This window comes from Polistes fuscatus, unplaced genomic scaffold, assembly GCF_010416935.1.
Source record: "Polistes fuscatus isolate 324 unplaced genomic scaffold, CU_Pfus_HIC Scaffold5, whole genome shotgun sequence".
In the NCBI taxonomy this organism is placed as follows: domain Eukaryota; kingdom Metazoa; phylum Arthropoda; class Insecta; order Hymenoptera; family Vespidae; genus Polistes; species Polistes fuscatus.
The window spans coordinates 4242053-4262088 of record NW_025113129.1 but is presented as its reverse complement, the minus strand read 5'-3'; the positions used below and the strand labels follow the sequence as shown (position 1 = coordinate 4262088).

General features: G+C 28.3%; 4 protein-coding genes and 1 long non-coding RNA gene across 10 annotated transcripts; 2 read left to right on the top strand and 3 right to left on the bottom strand.

Moving 5' to 3' along the window:
• Nucleotides 1–696: 696 nt before the first annotated feature.
• Nucleotides 697–2963, bottom strand: LOC122522394 (inosine-5'-monophosphate dehydrogenase). The gene is made up of 2 exons (XM_043643477.1): nucleotides 2494–2963; nucleotides 697–2365 (listed from the first exon to the last, which is right to left on the bottom strand). Exons 1-2 carry the CDS (start codon nucleotides 2815–2817, stop codon nucleotides 1121–1123), a joined length of 1569 nt encoding a protein of 522 aa, XP_043499412.1. The 5' UTR covers nucleotides 2818–2963; the 3' UTR covers nucleotides 697–1120.
• Nucleotides 2964–3760: 797 nt separating this feature from the next.
• LOC122522062 (metacaspase-2-like) lies at nucleotides 3761–7453 on the bottom strand. The gene is given in 11 exon segments (XM_043642855.1): nucleotides 3761–3796; nucleotides 3938–4128; nucleotides 4188–4429; nucleotides 4498–5202; nucleotides 5205–5806; nucleotides 5956–6349; nucleotides 6453–6605; nucleotides 6690–6791; nucleotides 6889–7032; nucleotides 7125–7179; nucleotides 7253–7453. Coding segments are annotated over 11 exon segments (2688 nt in total). The 5' UTR covers nucleotides 7317–7453.
• A 1943-nt stretch (nucleotides 7454–9396) lies between these two features.
• LOC122522371 (repressor of RNA polymerase III transcription MAF1 homolog) lies at nucleotides 9397–12546 on the top strand. The gene is made up of 5 exons (XM_043643446.1): nucleotides 9397–10700; nucleotides 10765–10914; nucleotides 11169–11450; nucleotides 11572–11691; nucleotides 11933–12546. The coding sequence occupies exons 1-5, from the start codon at nucleotides 10618–10620 to the stop codon at nucleotides 12003–12005; spliced, it is 708 nt and encodes a 235-aa protein (XP_043499381.1). The 5' UTR covers nucleotides 9397–10617; the 3' UTR covers nucleotides 12006–12546.
• A 3249-nt stretch (nucleotides 12547–15795) lies between these two features.
• LOC122522370 (probable cytosolic iron-sulfur protein assembly protein Ciao1) lies at nucleotides 15796–19570 on the bottom strand. 6 transcript variants are annotated; one of them, XM_043643444.1, is made up of 5 exons: nucleotides 19442–19541; nucleotides 16753–17124; nucleotides 16564–16678; nucleotides 16321–16482; nucleotides 15796–16251 (listed from the first exon to the last, which is right to left on the bottom strand). In XM_043643444.1, the coding sequence occupies exons 2-5, from the start codon at nucleotides 17110–17112 to the stop codon at nucleotides 15983–15985; spliced, it is 906 nt and encodes a 301-aa protein (XP_043499379.1). In that variant the 5' UTR covers nucleotides 17113–17124; nucleotides 19442–19541; the 3' UTR covers nucleotides 15796–15982. The 6 variants fall into 6 exon arrangements, 5 of the variants coding, with proteins under 5 accessions (XP_043499379.1, XP_043499380.1, XP_043499377.1 ...); XM_043643445.1 differs by lacking the exon at nucleotides 19442–19541 and adding an exon at nucleotides 17429–17523; XR_006305040.1 differs by lacking the exons at nucleotides 15796–16251; nucleotides 16321–16482; nucleotides 16564–16678 and adding exons at nucleotides 17429–18089; nucleotides 18205–18666 and having other exon boundaries at nucleotides 16987–17124; nucleotides 19442–19570.
• Nucleotides 19571–19643: 73 nt separating this feature from the next.
• Nucleotides 19644–19955, top strand: LOC122522374. The gene is made up of 2 exons (XR_006305041.1): nucleotides 19644–19726; nucleotides 19884–19955. It is a non-coding gene; the product is annotated as an uncharacterized LOC122522374 (long non-coding RNA).
• Nucleotides 19956–20036: the final 81 nt, after the last annotated feature.

The window sequence follows — 20036 nt, the reverse complement described above, 5'->3', positions numbered from 1 at the left end:
TTTCTTAAACTGTAATCTGCATTTGTATATCTGTATGTTCATCGTTACTGACAATGAGAAGGCTTTTCTATTTTCTTTTTTTCAAACGTTTAATAACGTTTAACGTTAACGCTTGATGCTAAACTATGTAAACTCTTCAATAAGGATTACAAATAAATTCGAATAAACGTATTATATATTTATGGTTTATAACATTAAGTACATATTTATTCAAAACATACAATTTTTATCTGTAACAACATTTGTATAAAATATAGATCATAAAATGGAGCATTTACGTTTGTAAAATAACTCAAACAAGAAGACTGGCTAATTTGTTTAGAAAAAGTCGGACTTTTGAATATTTTTTTTATAACTTTCAAGAATTTCAAATCAGATTTGTAAAAGTATTTGTATAATTTGTAAATGACATCTAAATACACGAGACAAGTATAAAATTTTTGCATAATTGTAATTAGCCTTTTATGATCCTATTAAAAGGTTTCAATGAGAAAATGAATTAATTGGACATATGGATTCTTACTTTATGTAAGAGAGATCGGAATGAATAAATTCATTCATTAATCTAATTTTTATAAAAACAAGAAAATTGGTTCTGAATATAGACCAATTAATTTTCAGAGTTCTATTAATATAAATAATTACATATCAGCAATTCGTAATAGTCAATTAACTAAATAATCAGTAATAATTTAATTTTGCCTTTTAATTTCTTGGCACATTATACCAAAGAGCTAAATTTATTCAGTCAAGATAACCGTAGAAAAAGAAAAAGTAATAAATTTAAAATTTTTTACAATAGAGTTTCATTCAAGTTTTCTCTTCTCATATATAATATAATATATATGCACAATTTATTGTATAATATTAACACAAACTTATTGCTATATATGGATGTCGTTAATAAAATTATATTTGTTTTAATAGTAAAATATAGTGAAACGTGAATAGTTTCATAACTATTAAGATCGTAACATAAATAAATTTGATTGCAAGTATAAACTTATTTATGTTACGATCTAATATACTAATATATAACAGGTTTTCAATACCCATGGTAATTGTATGCAGTTAAATGCAGGTACTTTAGTTCTATACATATCTCTTATGAGTAAGATACTTAGAATAAACGTTTTTCGTAAGAAAACAGGCTATGGACATTTCCTTCTTGTTGAGCGGAAGGTGTCCTTCTTTCAAATCTTAATTCACCGCTATACGTCATGGATCTTAAACTGGATACAGATTTTGCACCAATGTCTTGACATCCGTGTTTTATACCACAAAGTAGATAAGGAGCAAATTTGAAAACGGATCCCTTGTCGACTATGGAACCACTTACCCCTTGAGCTACTTTTAGTTTGTCCATTTCATTGTGGAAATATCTATCCATGGCTGAACCTTTTGCATCGGTTCTATTCATGGCTTCTAAAGAACCCATCCCCCTATATTTTTTCAAACGAACTCCATCGCTGAAGAAGTATTCACCAGGTGCTTCCGAAGTTCCAGCTAATAATGATCCCATCATAACCGTTGAGGCACCTAAACTAAGGCTTTTAATAATATGCCCGATAGATTGTACACCACCATCAGCTATAACAGGTACTCCAAATTTTCTAGCATATTCCGCTACTTTATAGACTGCAGTTGCTTGCGGTCTACCTACCGCCATTACTTCTTGTGTAATACATATGGATCCAGAACCCATACCAACACGTAACGCATCAGCTCCTGCTTCTATCAAATTTTTAGCTTGCAGACTGGTTACCACATTGCCTGCAATTATTTGCAAATCCGGATATTCAGACTTGATATATTTAATCATTTCAATTTGGTAAATCGAGTTCCCTTGAGATGAGTCTAATACAACTACGTCGACTCCAGCAGCTGTTAAAAGTTGTAATCTTTGCTTATCGGAATTACGTGTTCCAATAGCAGCGCCTACTAATAATTGCTTATTCTCATCTTTGCTGGCGCTCGGATAACTACGATTTTTCTTTAAATCTGTTCTAGCCATTAACGAAATAAGTTCTCCTTTTTCATTAACTATAGGAAGTTTTCCTTTCTTTGATTTTTCCAGTATTACATTTGCTTCTTGCAGCGTTACGCCTGCTGGTGCAGTGATCAGATTATCTAATTTTGTCATTATCGATTCCAACTTTGTATATCTTTGATAAGAAGAATCTTCAAGGAAATCAATGTCTCTGGAGGTTACAATGCCTAGAAGTTTACCACCTACTTTTCCATTTTCCGTGACGGGAATGCCGGAAAACCCATGTTCTGTTTTTATATTTAACACCTCATTTACAGTATGCTGAGGCGATAGCACAACCGGATCTCTAATGAATCCATGTTTATATTTTTTTACCTAAAAAAATATATTTCTGTATGTTCAATTATGTTCAATCAACAAGTAGAAAATATTTAAAAAATTTTGAATATCTCGAAATTAAAAAGAAATTTGACGGAGTACTATGTTAATATTCCATTACATACCTTATGGACTTCATTGGCTTGATATTCTGGTGTACAATTATGGTGTATTATTCCGATTCCACCGCAAAGAGCCAAAGCAATTGCCATGTCCGATTCCGTAACAGTGTCCATTGGAGAAGAAACTAAGGGAGTTTTTAACATTATCTTTTTAGTAAGTGGTGATAATAAATCCACTTCTTCGGCGGTAAAATCAATATATCCTGGGAGAATGATGAAATCGTTATATGTAAGCCCATCGCCGTTGGCAAACAGTTGTGCTGCCGTAAGACCATCGTCCGGTAACGGCAGATCTGGCATTTTGTCACTTATTATATAGTCGGCCATTGATGCTAATGTATACTTTTAATTTGTCTAATTATTATTACTATTGTGAATTTTATTCTTCCACGTGGTTCCTTATATTTCAAAGAACAAATGTTAATACTTGAGTGAACCAAAAGTATACCCTTCGTAAATCAGACAAAATGACCGGAAAAATCGCGTGTGCGAGCCTTATATATGTTTCGTATACTCTCCCGCCTTCAAGATGGCGCCATCAAAGTTCCGAAAGTACACGAAGTTCACCGAGCAATTCACTTGTTTTCATGGTTACTTCCTTGATAATTTTTAGTGACATTTATCTAGAGAAATACAATACTACCAATCACCACAGCCGTGATTCTCAACGTGGAGTAATTAAGATTTAATCGTTTGCTTTAAACTTTTGTTTTTTTATTTTTCTCTTTCACGGATGTCATGTTTTTTGAAAACTTTTTTAGATCAGGTTAATAACATTTTAGGTTTCTTTCGCGCGAGTAGAAATTCGCTTTTTGAATAATAAGAATTATATATTAGAGATGCTTATTGCTAGATAGAAGATGGTAAAAAAAGGGGTGAGAATCACTGTTAAGCTAAAATTAAAAAACAATTGTTATAGATTATAATAATTCTGTATAAAAAAATATCTTGCATTTTTATTAAAAATGTGCTTTGTTTTTTTTCTATATAAATATTTACAGTATGATCTTTCACGAGTCCTACTTTCTTTTTCTTCTTAGGTTCCTTAAACCGTTTAGTTGGGAAATGAAAAAATAGATCTAATTTATTTACATTTATATTATAGAATGTTTATGAAAAACTAAGAAAATTTTTTATTATACATGTATAAAATAATCTCTATATAAAAATAATAAATAATATATGTGTATAAATATCTCTCACACACACACACAAAAAATACTTTTCATCTTTCATTTCGTATGTAATGATATAATATCTAGCAACAAGTTTAAGATATGCTGTTACATTTCTTACAGGCACGCTGCTGAAAATTACAAAAATCTACAGAAATTTATTTACTATATATTATTATAAAATTCTAATAGCCATGCCCAAAAGGGAGAAATATTGCCTTTATATATTTTATAAACATTCTTGAAAATTAATATTTCTTGTTAAGTCTTACCGGCTGAAAAAAGATTCTATAAAATGTATTAAAAAAACTACTAAAAGCTTCTTTAAAAGATGAAATCGTATAATCTACTATAAATTCGATATACGCCAAATCCTGGTAATCATCATAATCTTCGTAAAAGAAGTAATCATAGATCATAGGTAAAAATACAACAAGGGCATACATTATGGTGCCAAAAAATACTGAAATAAAGTATATTTTAGAAATTTTCTTTACAATCTATCTTATTCTATACACTTACGGATGGTTTTTAATTTAAGAAATCGTTTTTCGATATACTTCTCCTTTTTATGTTTAACTTTATGTACAAACGTAGACGACGTAATGGAATTTTCATAAATATCTGCGGGTATCTTAGAAGCTACATTTTGTATCGTTTTAATTTGAATTCCTCCTGTAGGATCTGAAGATGATCTGATATTTCTATTAACATATATTTGTTTTGTTTGCATTGTATCGCTCAAATTTTGTACAGTGGAATCCCTAAATATTATTGAATTATAAACACGTATGTCTATTTATTTCTATACATGTACGATGTCAAAACTTACAGATTTTTATTAATTATACTTGATAGAGCTGAACATTGTTCTATTGTTTGTATTTCTGGATTAAATTTAGTTCGATCATTATAAATATTATTACAGAATAGTTTGCTTTTTCTTTTTTTAACATCAGGAGCGTCTAATGCCACTTTATGAAAATACTTCTGTCGTACATTTTCAATGTTGCCTGAATTTTGTTTTAATTTATTATAGTATTCCAGATAACTTTTATTTAATAATTCTTGCGTTTTAAGAGGTATTCTTACAGGACTTTCAATAGAGTTATTTTTATCCAATCTTTCTAAACTATTATATTTATTTTCCTTATTCTGCTGACAAAAGACATCGCAAGAGATAGTAGGATTTTCAACCGAAGATTCCATCTTAATACAATTCATATTTTTATCCTTATTTCTTTCATGAATAGGTTTCTTTAACATTAAGAAATGACAATTTTTATCTTTCGTATATTGTTCAATTTTCAAAAATCTTGTATCATGATTATAGTTTTTTTGTTGATAACTTGGCTGTGTTAAAGTGCAATTAGAATTTACTACTCTGGATTTAGACTTTTTTTGAAGGTAAGATCTGGCTCTTTTAGAAAAACTAGCTCTTATTCGTTTTCGCCTGGATGTAATATGTGGTTCCGAAGATTGAAAGAGTTTTATACCATATGTATTTTTTTTTAGCGACAAATTTTCTTCGGATCTCATTTTCCGCTGTTTACTTGAAGTACATTTTTTAAATTTGGAATTTTAATAGATGTATAAGCACCTGAATCATTAATTTCTGTTGGTCGTTGATGTGATATAACTTTCAAGTAATCGTCAGAACAAGTAAGAGTATTATTATTACCAGTAGAAATCGGAATTTTATTATTGTTTGGTAAAGAAGAAGTATCATAATAATTTTCTTCAACTGTGGACTGCTCTGAAAATCTGTCCTCCGTTTTATTCTCTAAAATAAGATTTTTCTGCTTATCTCGAATATCTATAGTACCAATTTTTGCAGTATTTACTACTTCATTTTGTTTTTGTAGATTATCCAAATTTTGTTTTCCAAGCGATGATGTATGAATGTTTGTATCTTTTACTTGAAATTGCGTAGTTGTATATAAGTCAGTTATTGGCAAAGTAGTTGCAATATAAGGGGAAATATTAATCTCTCCCGATGGACAAGTCGATATTTTTAAAGGTACATTTTGATATGTAATTATTGGTACTTGTACATTGTAACATTGTGTTGCATATATTTTATCAATAGGTGAAGGATGTACTTTTTTCTCCATTACAAGTAAGATTGGACTATCAGATTCCTAAACAAATACAAATTTAACTAAATTAATATGTTTAAATGTTTATTCATATTGTAATATTTGTATAAACAAAGCTTATAAAAATATTAATAAGATACTTAAATTGTATGAATGTCTATATATAAAATACTATATATTAAAATACATACATTAGCAGATTGTAATGATTGATTTTTTGGTAACCCTTTTAAATCATTGTTTGTTTTAGTTTCTAATACTTGTTTTTCATTACAGATAGAAGTTGATATTTGTTCACCCATAGATATTTCTTTATTTATGATATTTTTATTATTTTCTGAGCTGGGATCAATATGTTCTTTTATGTCTACAGAATCTATTATACTTGCATTATTTATATTTGTTAAATTTATTGTATTATGATCCTTTGCTACGTTAGCTTTACACTCCAGTGTGTTGTTATCTCCCACATTACTTTTTTGAAGTAATTCTCTATTTAAAAGTTCTTGTTTAAATTGATTATTATTACATTTAATTACTTCTTCATTTTCTGGCTTCTTGAAATTTTCTTGTATTATCTGCTGACTATATAAAATATTTATTTTAAATGCTATAAAGTCTATCCTGAAATTTATTATAATTGCAACTAAACTTAAATATTTCTTATTAATAGTCAAATAAACTGTACATATTTAAATTTCTCTCAGAAGCAATTTTGTTCGTCGTTTTGCAGGGAAATTGTGATCTTTCTAAGATAGGAGCAGACTGCTGTGGTTCTTCCGAATTATTATTTTGTTTATTAGACTGTGCAGATATAGTCTGATTTTTAACTGCAGTCACACTATATAAAATAATAAATACTATATTTTAATTAATTATTTTTTATGTATAAAACATCCATTTTGTACATCGTAAAATATTATACCGCTTAAAACGAGGATCCAAAGAACTAGGTTTCCTTTTCATTGTATTAAGTGGTTGATAGACGGAAAAGTTTAGATCTTTCATTTCCATTGTTTTGAATGATCTGTAATTTGAGAAGAATTTCTTTCACATTTATTTATTACTTCTTAAAAACGAAGTAATATTAAAATTTCTATGAGGTTATTTAATATATCACTTACTGACATTGTGGCGTACGTATTGTAGAACGACTTTTCCTTGGTGTACCTGTTAATGTAATAATGTATGGAGGATGAATGATGTCATCGGCATCATCTGCTAATTTACGTTGTGGAATTTTTGGCCATGACGGATCTTCAGGTAATCTAAATTGATGTAACAGTTATTTGATTTAAATGTAATGTGTTCAAACTCTGTTACGTATATTAAAAATAAGTTATAAATTTATGTAATTTACCTTAATGATCCAACATTGTATTTTTGTGGAACTGGTAATAAATTTTCACTGTTTACTATGGTAAAATATATTAAATAGAAATATTATTATAGTATGACTTGGCATTAATCTTGCATCAACATATTTACCTTTTATATTTAATCTAAGCGCAGTTTTATCATCTAAACATGACATATTGAAATAATTGTACATTTCAAAATGACTCTCTTTAATTTAAATAAACTTTCTTTTACGTCCAGAGTTAATGTAATAGTAATGCAATAAAAAAATGAAAAATTATGTAACTATGTATATTGATTACATCTTTTTTCTATTGATAGTCTTTCAATTCATTTAATTTTTTTCTTTTGTTTTTTTATTAAATCACGGTTTTAATATTTACTTACATATCTATGCGGATAAAAAATTTTCAAAATTGATGAGCATATATTTTAAAAATATTTATTAGAATTTCTATTATTTATATGAAAAATTGGATAAAAAAAGAAAAAGAAAAACCAGTGTCGCAAGGCCTTTAAGGTTTTTGCGATTCTGCTTGAAATACAATGCATTTAAATTTACATATGTAAATAATATATATAAATGACTATTACTGTATTTATTATAATTATTTATTGCACTTATTATTTATTTAATACTTATTATTATAATTGTTTATTACACAAAATAATTCATTATTTTCACTTTCGACTAAATAATAATAGTTTCTGTTAAAATAAATTATTGTTTTTCTTTTATTCACAAAGTTCACTATTTTTGACAATAAATAAAAAAACGGCGTGCATAAGCATCAAGATTCGATTTAAAAACGCCGCGCTAATATACGCCGATTACATAGATATACAGAACGCTGGACACTCGATGGTCAAAACGAAAAATGCTCGCTATCGAATGAAAAAATAGAAAGAGAGAAATTGGTTTCTTTTCTCACTTGCACTCGCATTCAAAGCCGAGAGGTCCGAAGATTGCCAAAGATCTTTCGTTTGTGTTTAGTACACACGGACGCTCGCACGCACACTTACCTGCTCGCGTGTAAAAACCGTCGGAGAGGCGGGACTTGCTCCCACTCTTATAATTACCTTTTACCATCTTTTTCTCGCTTATTTTTGCCAATACGAAGATAAACCTCAAAACATTTTTTATATATTTTTCAATTCTTTACAACTTTTGCTTGAAACTTTTTTCGATTAAATGCATAGATTCTAAGATAAAGTGATTTTTTACCCTTTTTAACCCTTTTTCTCAAAAACGGCACATTTTATTGAAAAAAAATTAGAACCATTCTATTCAACGTCGTCGAATTATCCTTAGATTAAAAAAGTACAACCTAACTCGAAAAAGTTACAGTTTGACTCTTTTTGACTGGTCTAAACGGTGTTTATGTTAGATTTGCGTTATTTCCAAGCGATACGAATAGCATTAAAAGTTGGCATACAACCTCAAAAACTGAAAAAAATGAATAAGTGCATTTAACTGCTAGCTATTAGCTAATTCAAAATTCATAATTGCTAACTTTTTTAATTAATTATTTAATTAGTTATTGATAATTGAAAATGTGAAAACTTTTTTTTACCCCTGCAGATATACCAACTTTACTTTTATTTTTTTCAAAGTGCGCTTGCACCTTGAATTTGTGGTTGCGCATGCGTATAACATATCTCCCCCTCATGACGTTTCCACATTTGTAATTATTAATAACTAATTAAATAATTAATTAATAAAGTTAGAAGTTATGGATTTTGAATTAGCAAATAGTTAGCAATTAAATGCACTTATTCATTTTTTCCAATTCTTGAGATTCTATACTAACTTTTTAATACTGATACGAATGCCACACTGGTACTTGAGAAGGTTCCTAAAATGTTGATATCCTTTCGTATGAAGTGACAAATGACACATCTGAACGGAGATAAGATTAGAATTAGCAAACGTCTTCTTCTGAGTCTTGGATTCTAAATCAAAGAATGTTTTGTAAATTATCATACCAAACTAAAATACAGAGATTAGAATTACAAAATTATATTCTTAATGGTATAGATATAGATAAACTATCAAAATATAACATTTTTATAAGATAATTTATGTAGAAGGTAATTTTATTGTACTTATAAGATGCCCGACACATTCGCGAAAATATTATATATTAAAATTTATATATATTTAAATATATTTAAATTTTATTTGAATATGTTTTTTTTAAGGATAGAATATAGATCTAAAGTAAACAAAATAATCTAATTTATAATAGACTGTTGGATCTGTGTTTGTATGTAAATAAACAACTTTACATCGAATATCCGTGTAGAATAATGATTGGTGAGAAATTGGTCGAAATATAATGTTGTATGATGAGGAGGAGGTGGAGGAGGAGGAGAGGAAACCTCGAATGTTTGAAATAAGAAGAATAGGGAAAAGACGGTTGAAAGCGTGGTTGAAAGGATGAAAGAAGAGAAAGAGAGATATTGATAAATAAATGAATGTGTAAGCACACCACACGCTATATATACGATATATATGTGCGTATACATAGGTTATAAAGCAAGAATCATCAGCCAATCAGAAGAACGAAGGGGGAAAAGAGGCTGCAGCGCTTCATAAGCTATTTCTGTCACGTAGCGCATACATTTTTCTTGCGTACTTATGTATATCGAGTTAGATTTCGTTTCTAAGCAATAATATTCCTATCAAAAAGTGACAAATTACGTATATATATATATATATCTAAAGTATACGAATAGATTTTTTGTTGTGAGAATATACAGTGATTATATTTGACGGTGATCGTGATTATTTGACCCTCAGTGACAACAATGTCCGTGATTATGGATTGTTTTCAACAATAACGGACGTATGAAGTTTTATCTCCGTTTCTTTAAGGCAATTTGGTGAATACCATTTGACTCCACCTCGATTTACACTTTTTCTCATTCGCCTTCGCGTTTCTACGCTTTATTAAATAAAATAAAACGTAAAAGATAATTCCCCCTCTAAGACAATCAATTGGCGTCTACAACTAACTGTCTTTAACGTATTCTTTCGATACAAGTAACGGAAGAAATAAGTAACATTCGTTTTATCTACTGTTCCCTTGAAAAAGAAGCTCAATCTTTAATCAAAATCTATAAAAGGAACTTAAGTCCAGTCTTTTATCAGTGATTTGTGATGTACAAGTTCAGTGCCGAAAGAAAAATTGTTACCTCTACAATTAATTTCGTACATTCAAAAAGGAAAGGAATTTTCATACACCTGAGACATATAAACAGAAACTCAATAAGTCTTCGAAATCATAGAAGTTTTTTGACATTTCGTTTATATTGAATTATTTGATTGAGTAATTGAAAAGTAAATCAAGTTTGATATAACAGAAAATTCATCACGTTGAGATGAAACAGCACGAATGATCTAACATTGTTCTGTGTTGAGGGAAGCACAATAAGTCTCTAGTACAAAATCACTGTTTTTACATAACGTAAAGAAAACTAGTGTTGTCATAATGAAGTTGCTAGAGAGTACACGATTTGAAGCTATAAACAGTGCCTTGTCCTTTAAGACCGGAGATAGCAAGATAGTTGGAAGGTATGTGCCAAACTAAATATCATTTCAATGTATCATTAGAAAATATTAATACCTTTTATTATAGGATTGAAAGTTATTCTTGTAAGATGGCAGGAAATGATAAACAACTGTACAAACGCTTCAATTCAGAGCAAGGAGTCTCACCGCACGACCTTCAAGCTTTATCACCACCGCAAACATCTTCGGGAACATCACCCGCTCAAAGATATTTGAGGTATTAATGGCATAATTACAATTTCTGTCTTTGTTTTAATGTTTATAACTTGTTGACATTAAGCTATTATTCCTTTGCATTAGGATTTAACACACGGAGTTGTGTGCCAAAGTCAATGCTATATTTAGTAATTTTATGTTTAGGCCATAAAGCGTATCACAAGTCTTATACAGTGTTATAGTGCAAGGGATTAATATTTTTCTATAATTGATTGATTCATAAGTTAACATTATTTGTATATTTATATATTTTAGTCATAGTGTTTCTGGTGACGAAGATGGACCTTTATGTGATACAATAAGCAGAAAAACATTATTCTATCTGATTGCAACCTTAAACTCAGCTTTTCATCCTGATTATGATTTCTCTGATGCCAAGAGCCATGAATTTAGTAAAGAGCCAAGCTTACAGTGGGTAATGAATGCAGTTGATAGTAATCTTAGCGCAACTACTGGTGATCATTATCGTAGTTTACGTACCGCTCTTTGGGGTGCTATTGATGATGAAATATCATTGAACGAATGTGATATTTATAGGTGAGATTATATGAAAATGCTTTCCTATTTTCAATAAAACATCAAATCTGAAAGAAAATGATAAACTACAGCATTGCTTCAAATAAATGTATAAGTAATATAACACGTACAAATATTGTAGCTATAATCCAGACTTTGCATCAGATCCATTTGGAGAATATGGATGCCTGTGGTCTTTTAATTATTTCTTTTACAATAAAAAAATGAAACGTATTGTCATCTTCACGTGCAGAGCAATTAAGTGAGTAGAAAATTCATTTTGAATATATGAACTGCTTGTTACGAAATTGGTATAAGTTCATTTTTGAAAGAAAATTGAGAAAACATAATTTTGATGTTTTATATATATATAATTATATTTATATTTATATTTATATTATATATAAAAAAACAATTTTTTCACAAATGAACTTACACCATTTTCATAATAAACACGATATATAGAAAAATATATTTATATTAATATGTACGTTACTTTTCAGCTACCTTTATGTATTAGATGCCGGAATAAGTAGTGACTTTTTGATGGACGAAGAAGACGAAGATCGTTACTAGATCTTTTATACATGATCACAATTTACAATTGTTTAAACTTTACATCTTCTCTTTATAATAGATTATCAACCTTTTGCCTTTAGAATATTGAGAAAGCACCGTGGAACGGATTTCATGATGAAAATAAGAATAATGAGCAAAGCTTGTGATAGAAATATTAGAAATGAACTAGCATGTGCTATACGGTGCTCTGTTCACTCCACATGCTCCCAGAGCGCGCTATAAAACCTTCAAATAATATATACTAGTACTTTTTTATTTGCATTTATAAATTCTTAAATATTATTAATATTCATTGATTATTTTAATCAAACTATTTTTAATCCGTTGAGTTATCGACACACACGCGCGCGTATAAGAAAGCATTAAAAAGAAATATTTAAAGGTAAATAAAGTGCTCATATTTAATGTTTTATTTAAAGAAAATAAACGCATAAAAGCTGCACGGTATTGTATCATTGCCTTTTACATGAACGACCACAGGAGCTCTACTCGTCCCATCGCGCTTTTTGATTCTTGCGAATTAAACTACAAGGCAAAATGTTTACATGTTTACAACTTTTTACATTCACTCTATAATTTCAGAAGTATGCATACATATGTATAATTTTGATTTGGCTTTACATGTCATATAATATATTTATTTAGTACTTTTTTTTTAATTCGTACAAGTATATATACACTAGACTGTGCCAAATAAATCGACTATTTTTTTTTTCGGTCCCATATCAAAATTTCGTTGAGAGTGACGAAAAAAAAATTGTGTCAAAATTTGAGCCCTCTATCTTCATTTTTCAGTTAGCGCTCGCGAAAATAAGAATTTTCGCCAAAAAAAGTTTTTTTTCACTTATTTTTTGGTTATAGACAATTCAATATACCAAATATTAAAAAACCCTTGGTATGGTTTTGTAGGAAATTAAATTCTCTACATAGATGATTTTTTATCGAACTTAAAAAGTCAACAGCTTTTTTTTTATAGCTGATTAAATTACATTTCGTTCTATAATTTTCATTTTTAATTATTGATGAACACTTATTAAACTACTTCCTAACGAAAAGAACATACTAATGCAATTTTTCTAGGAATATTTATGATCTAAAAAAATAGTTTTTATGCCGTAATGAATGTAAATACTGTTGAGTAATTTATATTCTTTACTTTTAAAATAATGAATTACATGTCAATTCTATTTTTTTTGTTTTTCACCTTATTGATTCACACAAAATTCGGTGAAATTTTTCTGTTTACAGTGAGAATTGCACAAACCTATGATTGTATAAAAAATCATTAGTATTTTAATAGAAATAGAAACATTAATATAATTATGATATAATTAGAATATAAACATTAATATAATTATGATAGACACACAAAACAAGAAGATTTAAAATCATTGGGCTCAAAAGATATAAGTGATTTTGTTACTCAAAAGTCGATGGTTTTATTCGAGAAGTTCGGTTTATCTACAAGTTTTCTTGATTTACCTGTAGATCAATGGGAATTCGATGACGAGTACCAGGCTTCTTTAAAAATTGTTCGATCGATAAAAGTTGTAAATGATATTGCCGAAAGAGCTGTAGCGTTAATTGATAAATATAATGATAGTCTCACTTGTGATGAAGAACAAAAACAGTTTTTATTACAAGTTTTTGCTGAGCATCGCAAAAAATATCCCAATTGTAACAAACGAAATTTATGTGAGTAATATGTTTACTCGAATCTCATAACTGATTTTAAAATAATTCAAGTAAAGATCTTATTAGTTTCATTTATATATAACAAGATTAAAAGTGTGTCTATCATAATTATATTAATGTTTATTTAAAAAATGTAAGCTCTTTAAAACTAGTAAAACATATGAATAAAGACAATAATAAAGATTAGCATATCATTTTTTTAATTTATTAAAATTTTTTAAGATATTTCGTTTTTAGTAATTATCTATTTCTATTAAAATACTAATGATTTTTTATACAATCATAGGTTTGTGCAATTCTCACTGTAAACAGAAAAATTTCACCGAATTTTGTGTGAATCAATAAGGTGAAAAACAAAAAAAAATAGAATTAACATGTAATTCATTATTTTAAAAGTAAAGAATATAAATTACTCAACAGTATTTACATTCATTACGGCATAAAAACTATTTTTTTAGATCATAAATATTCCTAGAAAAATTGCATTAGTATGTTCTTTTCGTTAGGAAGTAGTTTAATAAGTGTTCATCAATAATTAAAAATGAAAATTATAGAACGAAATGTAATTTAATCAGCTATAAAAAAAAGCTGTTGACTTTTTAAGTTCGATAAAAAATCATCTATGTAGAGAATTTAATTTCCTACAAAACCATACCAAGGGTTTTTTAATATTTGGTATATTGAATTGTCTATAACCAAAAAATAAGTGAAAAAAAACTTTTTTTGGCGAAAATTCTTATTTTCGCGAGCGCTAACTGAAAAATGAAGATAGAGGGCTCAAATTTTGACACAATTTTTTTTTCGTCACTCTCAACGAAATTTTGATATGGGACCGAAAAAAAAAAAATAGTCGATTTATTTGGCACAGTCTAATATACACATTGACAATGTACATATCTATAATCTATTGTACATGCAATAATTAATTATTTTCTTTTCTTTTCTGTAAAATATGATAAATATTAATCGCGACCTCTTTGGTAGTATTAAATAAGTTTGAGAAGATGTTGATAAAAAAGTGACTCGAATCTATGAAAGGTAAAGTAAAAAAGACAAGAAGACAAATATTAAACAAAAGTTTAATATCTATAAAATATTAAATATTAACAAAACGTAGTTTATTTTGTAGACGAGAATCTTTATCTTTCATAGAAGGAAATGTATTAGATTATTTTGGATGAAAAACTATTTTATTTTATTATTTGGTGTGATGCGTTATACCTTATAGATTTATTAGATTTTATAATATCAAATGTTGTGATCACTGATTAATTCTATTATGCGAAATATGCTGTAATAATTGTTATTAAGCTTTCTGAATGTGCAATATCTCAATATAGTGCACTTTTATTTAAAAATAAATAGCTGAATTAGATTTTATTTAATAGAGAATCTATGAGATAAAGAACAAATTATTTAAAATCATATTTGAATGTATATACGATAAAAAATATCTAAATTTGATGCAAAATTTTAAATCAGTAGTTCACAATATCCTTCTTAGTGAGAACTTTCATATCTATACTTCATTAAGCAAACGATAGTTAATTTACGGAATAATTGATGTCAAGTAACCATTTTATCATTATATTTTACTTATAACTACATATCAATATTACATATATTACATATTCCATAATGATGTATTACATTTGGGCAACGTTACTTTTATAGTGTAGTCATTAAATTTAATATTAAGTAGACTAATAAATGCCGTGAAAGAAAATAAAATATATCTATTCTTTTTATAACTTTTAAATTCATAATCATTTCTATTATTCATTTTGCCAAATTACTTACCAATTTATAGTGTATTTTCTATTAACATATATATCTCATTTTAGTATGTATTGTTAAGCTAGTTTTGTGTGTACACCTTAATACAATTGGTTTATAGCAGGGCTTCTCTAACTTTTCCACTCGGCGACAATCCTCTTTACCCGAACAAAGTTTTTTGCAACTCTAAGTATAAACTCTATCCTATCTTCTCTTTCACGAATTTGTTAGTCATGGGATTGCGATCTACACTTTGATAAGCCCTGGTTTATAGGAAAAATCGATAAAATTATTATATGCACAACACATGGAAATATATAATCACATCGACATTTACTTTATATTTGACAATATGTTTATCTGTCTCTTTTGAAATAAATATTTCAAGAAAACATGAATGTATAATAATATAATATTTGTTATCCAAAAAAAGTATATAATTATATATGAAACAATAAAATTATTATATGAAATGATTGTTTCACCAAAGAACACATTTTAAATTATACGATTTCCAAAGGATCAGCATCAACGGTAGATACATTAACATTTACAGAATTATTTAATGCATTTGATAATGTTGATGCGAAACTTTCGAGAAAACCACGTTCGGAATTAGAATGATTTGTTAAAATAACATAAATTCCATCATGAATTGCATCGAGTATATCGTGATGTAACATTTCTCCTGTAAGATATAAATCAGCTTGTACATTTTTTAAAATGCTTGATCCTGATCCTGCACATACAGCAACGGAATTTATAAAGCCATCTGAAAAAAAAAAATAATCAATTGTAATATCTTTAATTTTTAATTAAGATTTTGTAAATAACGTTATACCTGACTTTAGAGCATGGGCCAGCTTCACAAATTTCAATTTAGTGTGTTGTTTTACAAGACGTACTGCTTCGTCTATATGTATTTTCTCTTTAAAAATGCATAGACGGCCCATACCATTTTCTATGTTCTCACTTGGTTTTATCGGTTTACTACTATCCATCACTGTAATCACACATTACGGATAATAATTAATTAATAATGTGCTATCATAATAAAAATATTATAAAAGTATTATATTTTAACCATTATTGAAAGCTGAAGCCAACCAATCATTTACGCCTCCCTTTATTGAATCAAATGCAGTATGTGGAGAATATACGGCTATTTTATTTTCTAAGCATTTTGCGACTATACGTTCCTATGTAAACAAATAAAAACAAATACATTTAACTTATCAATCGATTGTAGCAATAACTACGATTTTTTCGTTACCTTCCATGTTTTCATGGTTATAGATTTAAGTGGTGAAAATATTGGAGGATGATATGAAATGATCATATCCGTTGACAGGTTTAGCGCTTCATTCAAGACATTTTCTGTTAAGTCGTTTGTTAACAAAATATTTTTTACGTCCTTTGGATATGTGGGTTCGATCAATAATCCAACATTATCCCAGGATTCAGCTAAAGATGTATTTGCGAATTTGTTTAATGCATCCAAAATTTCTTTCAACGGCAAGCCCATTTTATCAGCTTTTAGATCAGTCATGGTAGGTGTTTTATTGTAATGTCGGATTAACGTATAAAAACAAAACTTCTGATTTAATACGAATGCTGGTAGTTTTCGCAACATCTATTTTCAAACCTATAAAATAAAAGTATATTGTTTAGTCAATATAAATATTATATTAGTAATATGTTAATAAAAGATCAATAATATATTATATTATTTAAATAATAATGAAAATACAATGTCACATCAGTGAAAAACAGGGATAAATATAAGAAATATACATATTAATATAGTAAACAATTATATTTACAAATATAAATGACATAATTCATAACAAATCTTAGATTACTATAATAAAAGTATATTTGTGAATGGCCTCTCTTCGTTGAAAATACTAGTTCCCATACAATTACTAAAGTTAAGCAATGATTAGTACTTTGATGGGTGGCTGTTTTGGAACACCTGTGTTGAGCTGTGTTGAGCAGATATCGTAGGAAAAATTCCCCAAATCCGTAAAAGGAAGAGTAGTAATAGTACATTTATGCATTTTGCTCATTGTAAAGCCATATTTTGACTAAGCCATCATCGCTAGCCGATGCAAGTTGACCAGCAATGGTAGGATTCCACTGAACAGAATTTACATCTTGTGTATGTGCATTATTCATTGAGCAAACCATTGAAAAAGATGGTTCATGCATATGAGAATCACTGTCTTCTTTAAATATTCTGATCATATTATCTCCGCATGCAGTTACAATTAATCCAGTTATCTTGCACCAATCTACATCATAAATAGCTCTAGTATGATATCCTGATAAAGTGCAAACACATTTCCAAACTGATTCATTATTTGTGACAGAAATGCCAATTGTGTTCCCAGCTTTGTATTCTTGCCATATTTTAACAGTTTTATCCTCACTAACTGTAACTATACGTTCACCAGTTTTATCAAAAGAAAGACTCCAAACTGTAGATTGATGAGATGCTAATGTATGAGAACACGTCCAGTCGCTGTCGAGTAGGTATTCTTCATATATTTTAACTGTATTGTCGTAACTAGCTGATGCAAGAATGTCTTTGTTAGGGTGCCATCTTATCTATGATTAAATGCAAACGAATATATTAAATGAATGAAGTTTTTTTTATCTTCATTAATGGTATACAAGAGTAAATAAAAAAGGTAACAATATTGAAACAACTATAAAAAAATACCTTTTTAACATCATGAGTATGAGCATTAATGATCGAAGCGCACTCATATTCATTGTCTTTTGCTTCCCATATCCAGACGGTTTTATCACGACTACATGTTGCAAGTAATTGCCCATTGGAAGACCAACTTACACTCTTGACTTCATATTCATGTCCTTCCAATGTCGCATTGCATTCAAATACTCCGGATCTTCCATCCCATATCGATGTAGTAGCATCAAAACTGGCAGAAGCAATGTAATTTCCGCAAGGGGACCAAGCGATTTCTCTAATGGTTCTTGTATGACCCTGGGTTAATAACATAGTCGTAATCCAATCGGAATTAGTTTCTTTCCATATTCTGATGATCGCATCTTCTCCGCACGACGCAAGATACGTGCCTTTTGGATGCCAACAAACGTTCCAAACTCTTCCAGAATGTCCACTTAATGTTTGTATTAATTCTAAGCTTCCCATTGTTATCTAAAATAAGAAACCTTCAAAGTTTATAAACTACATCATTTTATCACATAAGATTGAAGTTTTTTCTTATAATATTAAGTATATATTAAAATACATTTGTTAATACTTTATTAAGCTTTAGAATATTTTACTAATTCATTAAAATTCTAAATTGAAGCAGTAACGAAATTCGATATTTGACTTACTTTATTTTAGTAGGAATCTTGAAACAACGTTGATCACAAAACTAGGAAATCATATATCATAAAAATACACATTCGTGAGTAGAATTTTGATAAGTTCTTATCCATAAATAAAACCTACCGATAATTTCATTCTTTTCACCTAAGTAATATATGCTACGTGTACATAACTTTAAAATTCATTTATGGAAATATTAAAGATACCAAATAATCATGATAAATTGACAATGGCCTTAACGTAAAATGAATTTTTATTAATATTATTATTTTCATAACACTTGTTATGTAAGAGAATTTATTAAAATATTATTTTACAATATTGAATGAAAATAAAAATTCATATTCACATGTAAAGTACTGACATATGCACGTATAGAATCACATAGTATATAAAAGTGTGTTGAAATATGTAATTTCCACAGACACATACATTATGCCGAAAGTTTTGTTTAAAGAAAAGCTTAGAAAAAAATTGGAATAAAAAAAGAACCAAATAATTAAGAGAGAGATAGAGAGAGAAAATAGAATGAGAAAAATACTTTCAAAGAGAAAATTAGTTTACGAAAAATACAGTAAAATAATGTTATACGTACATAACTTTTCATTCGAAACGCGTGCAATTCAGCGAAAAAATACTGATAAAATATAAACTATAAGCATAACAGAATTCCCTACCATGCGCCTGGTTTAAAAACTTGTATAGGTTATGTCCCTAGTAAAAATTGTATATGGTTAGTAGACTGACATTTGTATTATATTCTAAAAATGATACACACATTTGTTTATCACAGTAAACAAATTTTTAAATATTTTCCTTTACATTTTAAGTTACAAGTGGTAATTTGAAGAAAGAAAAAGTAAAGCAACAGTATTTTGAGGTAAATTTTGTATTTTGTATTTAGCGTATTATTCTGTAGTCAATATTAATTCTAAAAATATCAGAGCATTGAAAACATACGACGTTAGCAGAAAAAATAAATAAAGCGTACGAAGAATGTTCGAATTTCGATAAATAAGAAATTTTTGAAATTGTAGACGAAATAGAAAAAAAACGTTGACTTATTGTTGAATAAGGGATAATAAAAGAAGAGAATATTTTTATTGAAATGAAAGAAAAAAGTGAATTAATTTGCATGAATTAATTGATAATATATATAGTATACAAAAAAGAATAAAATTATATATAAA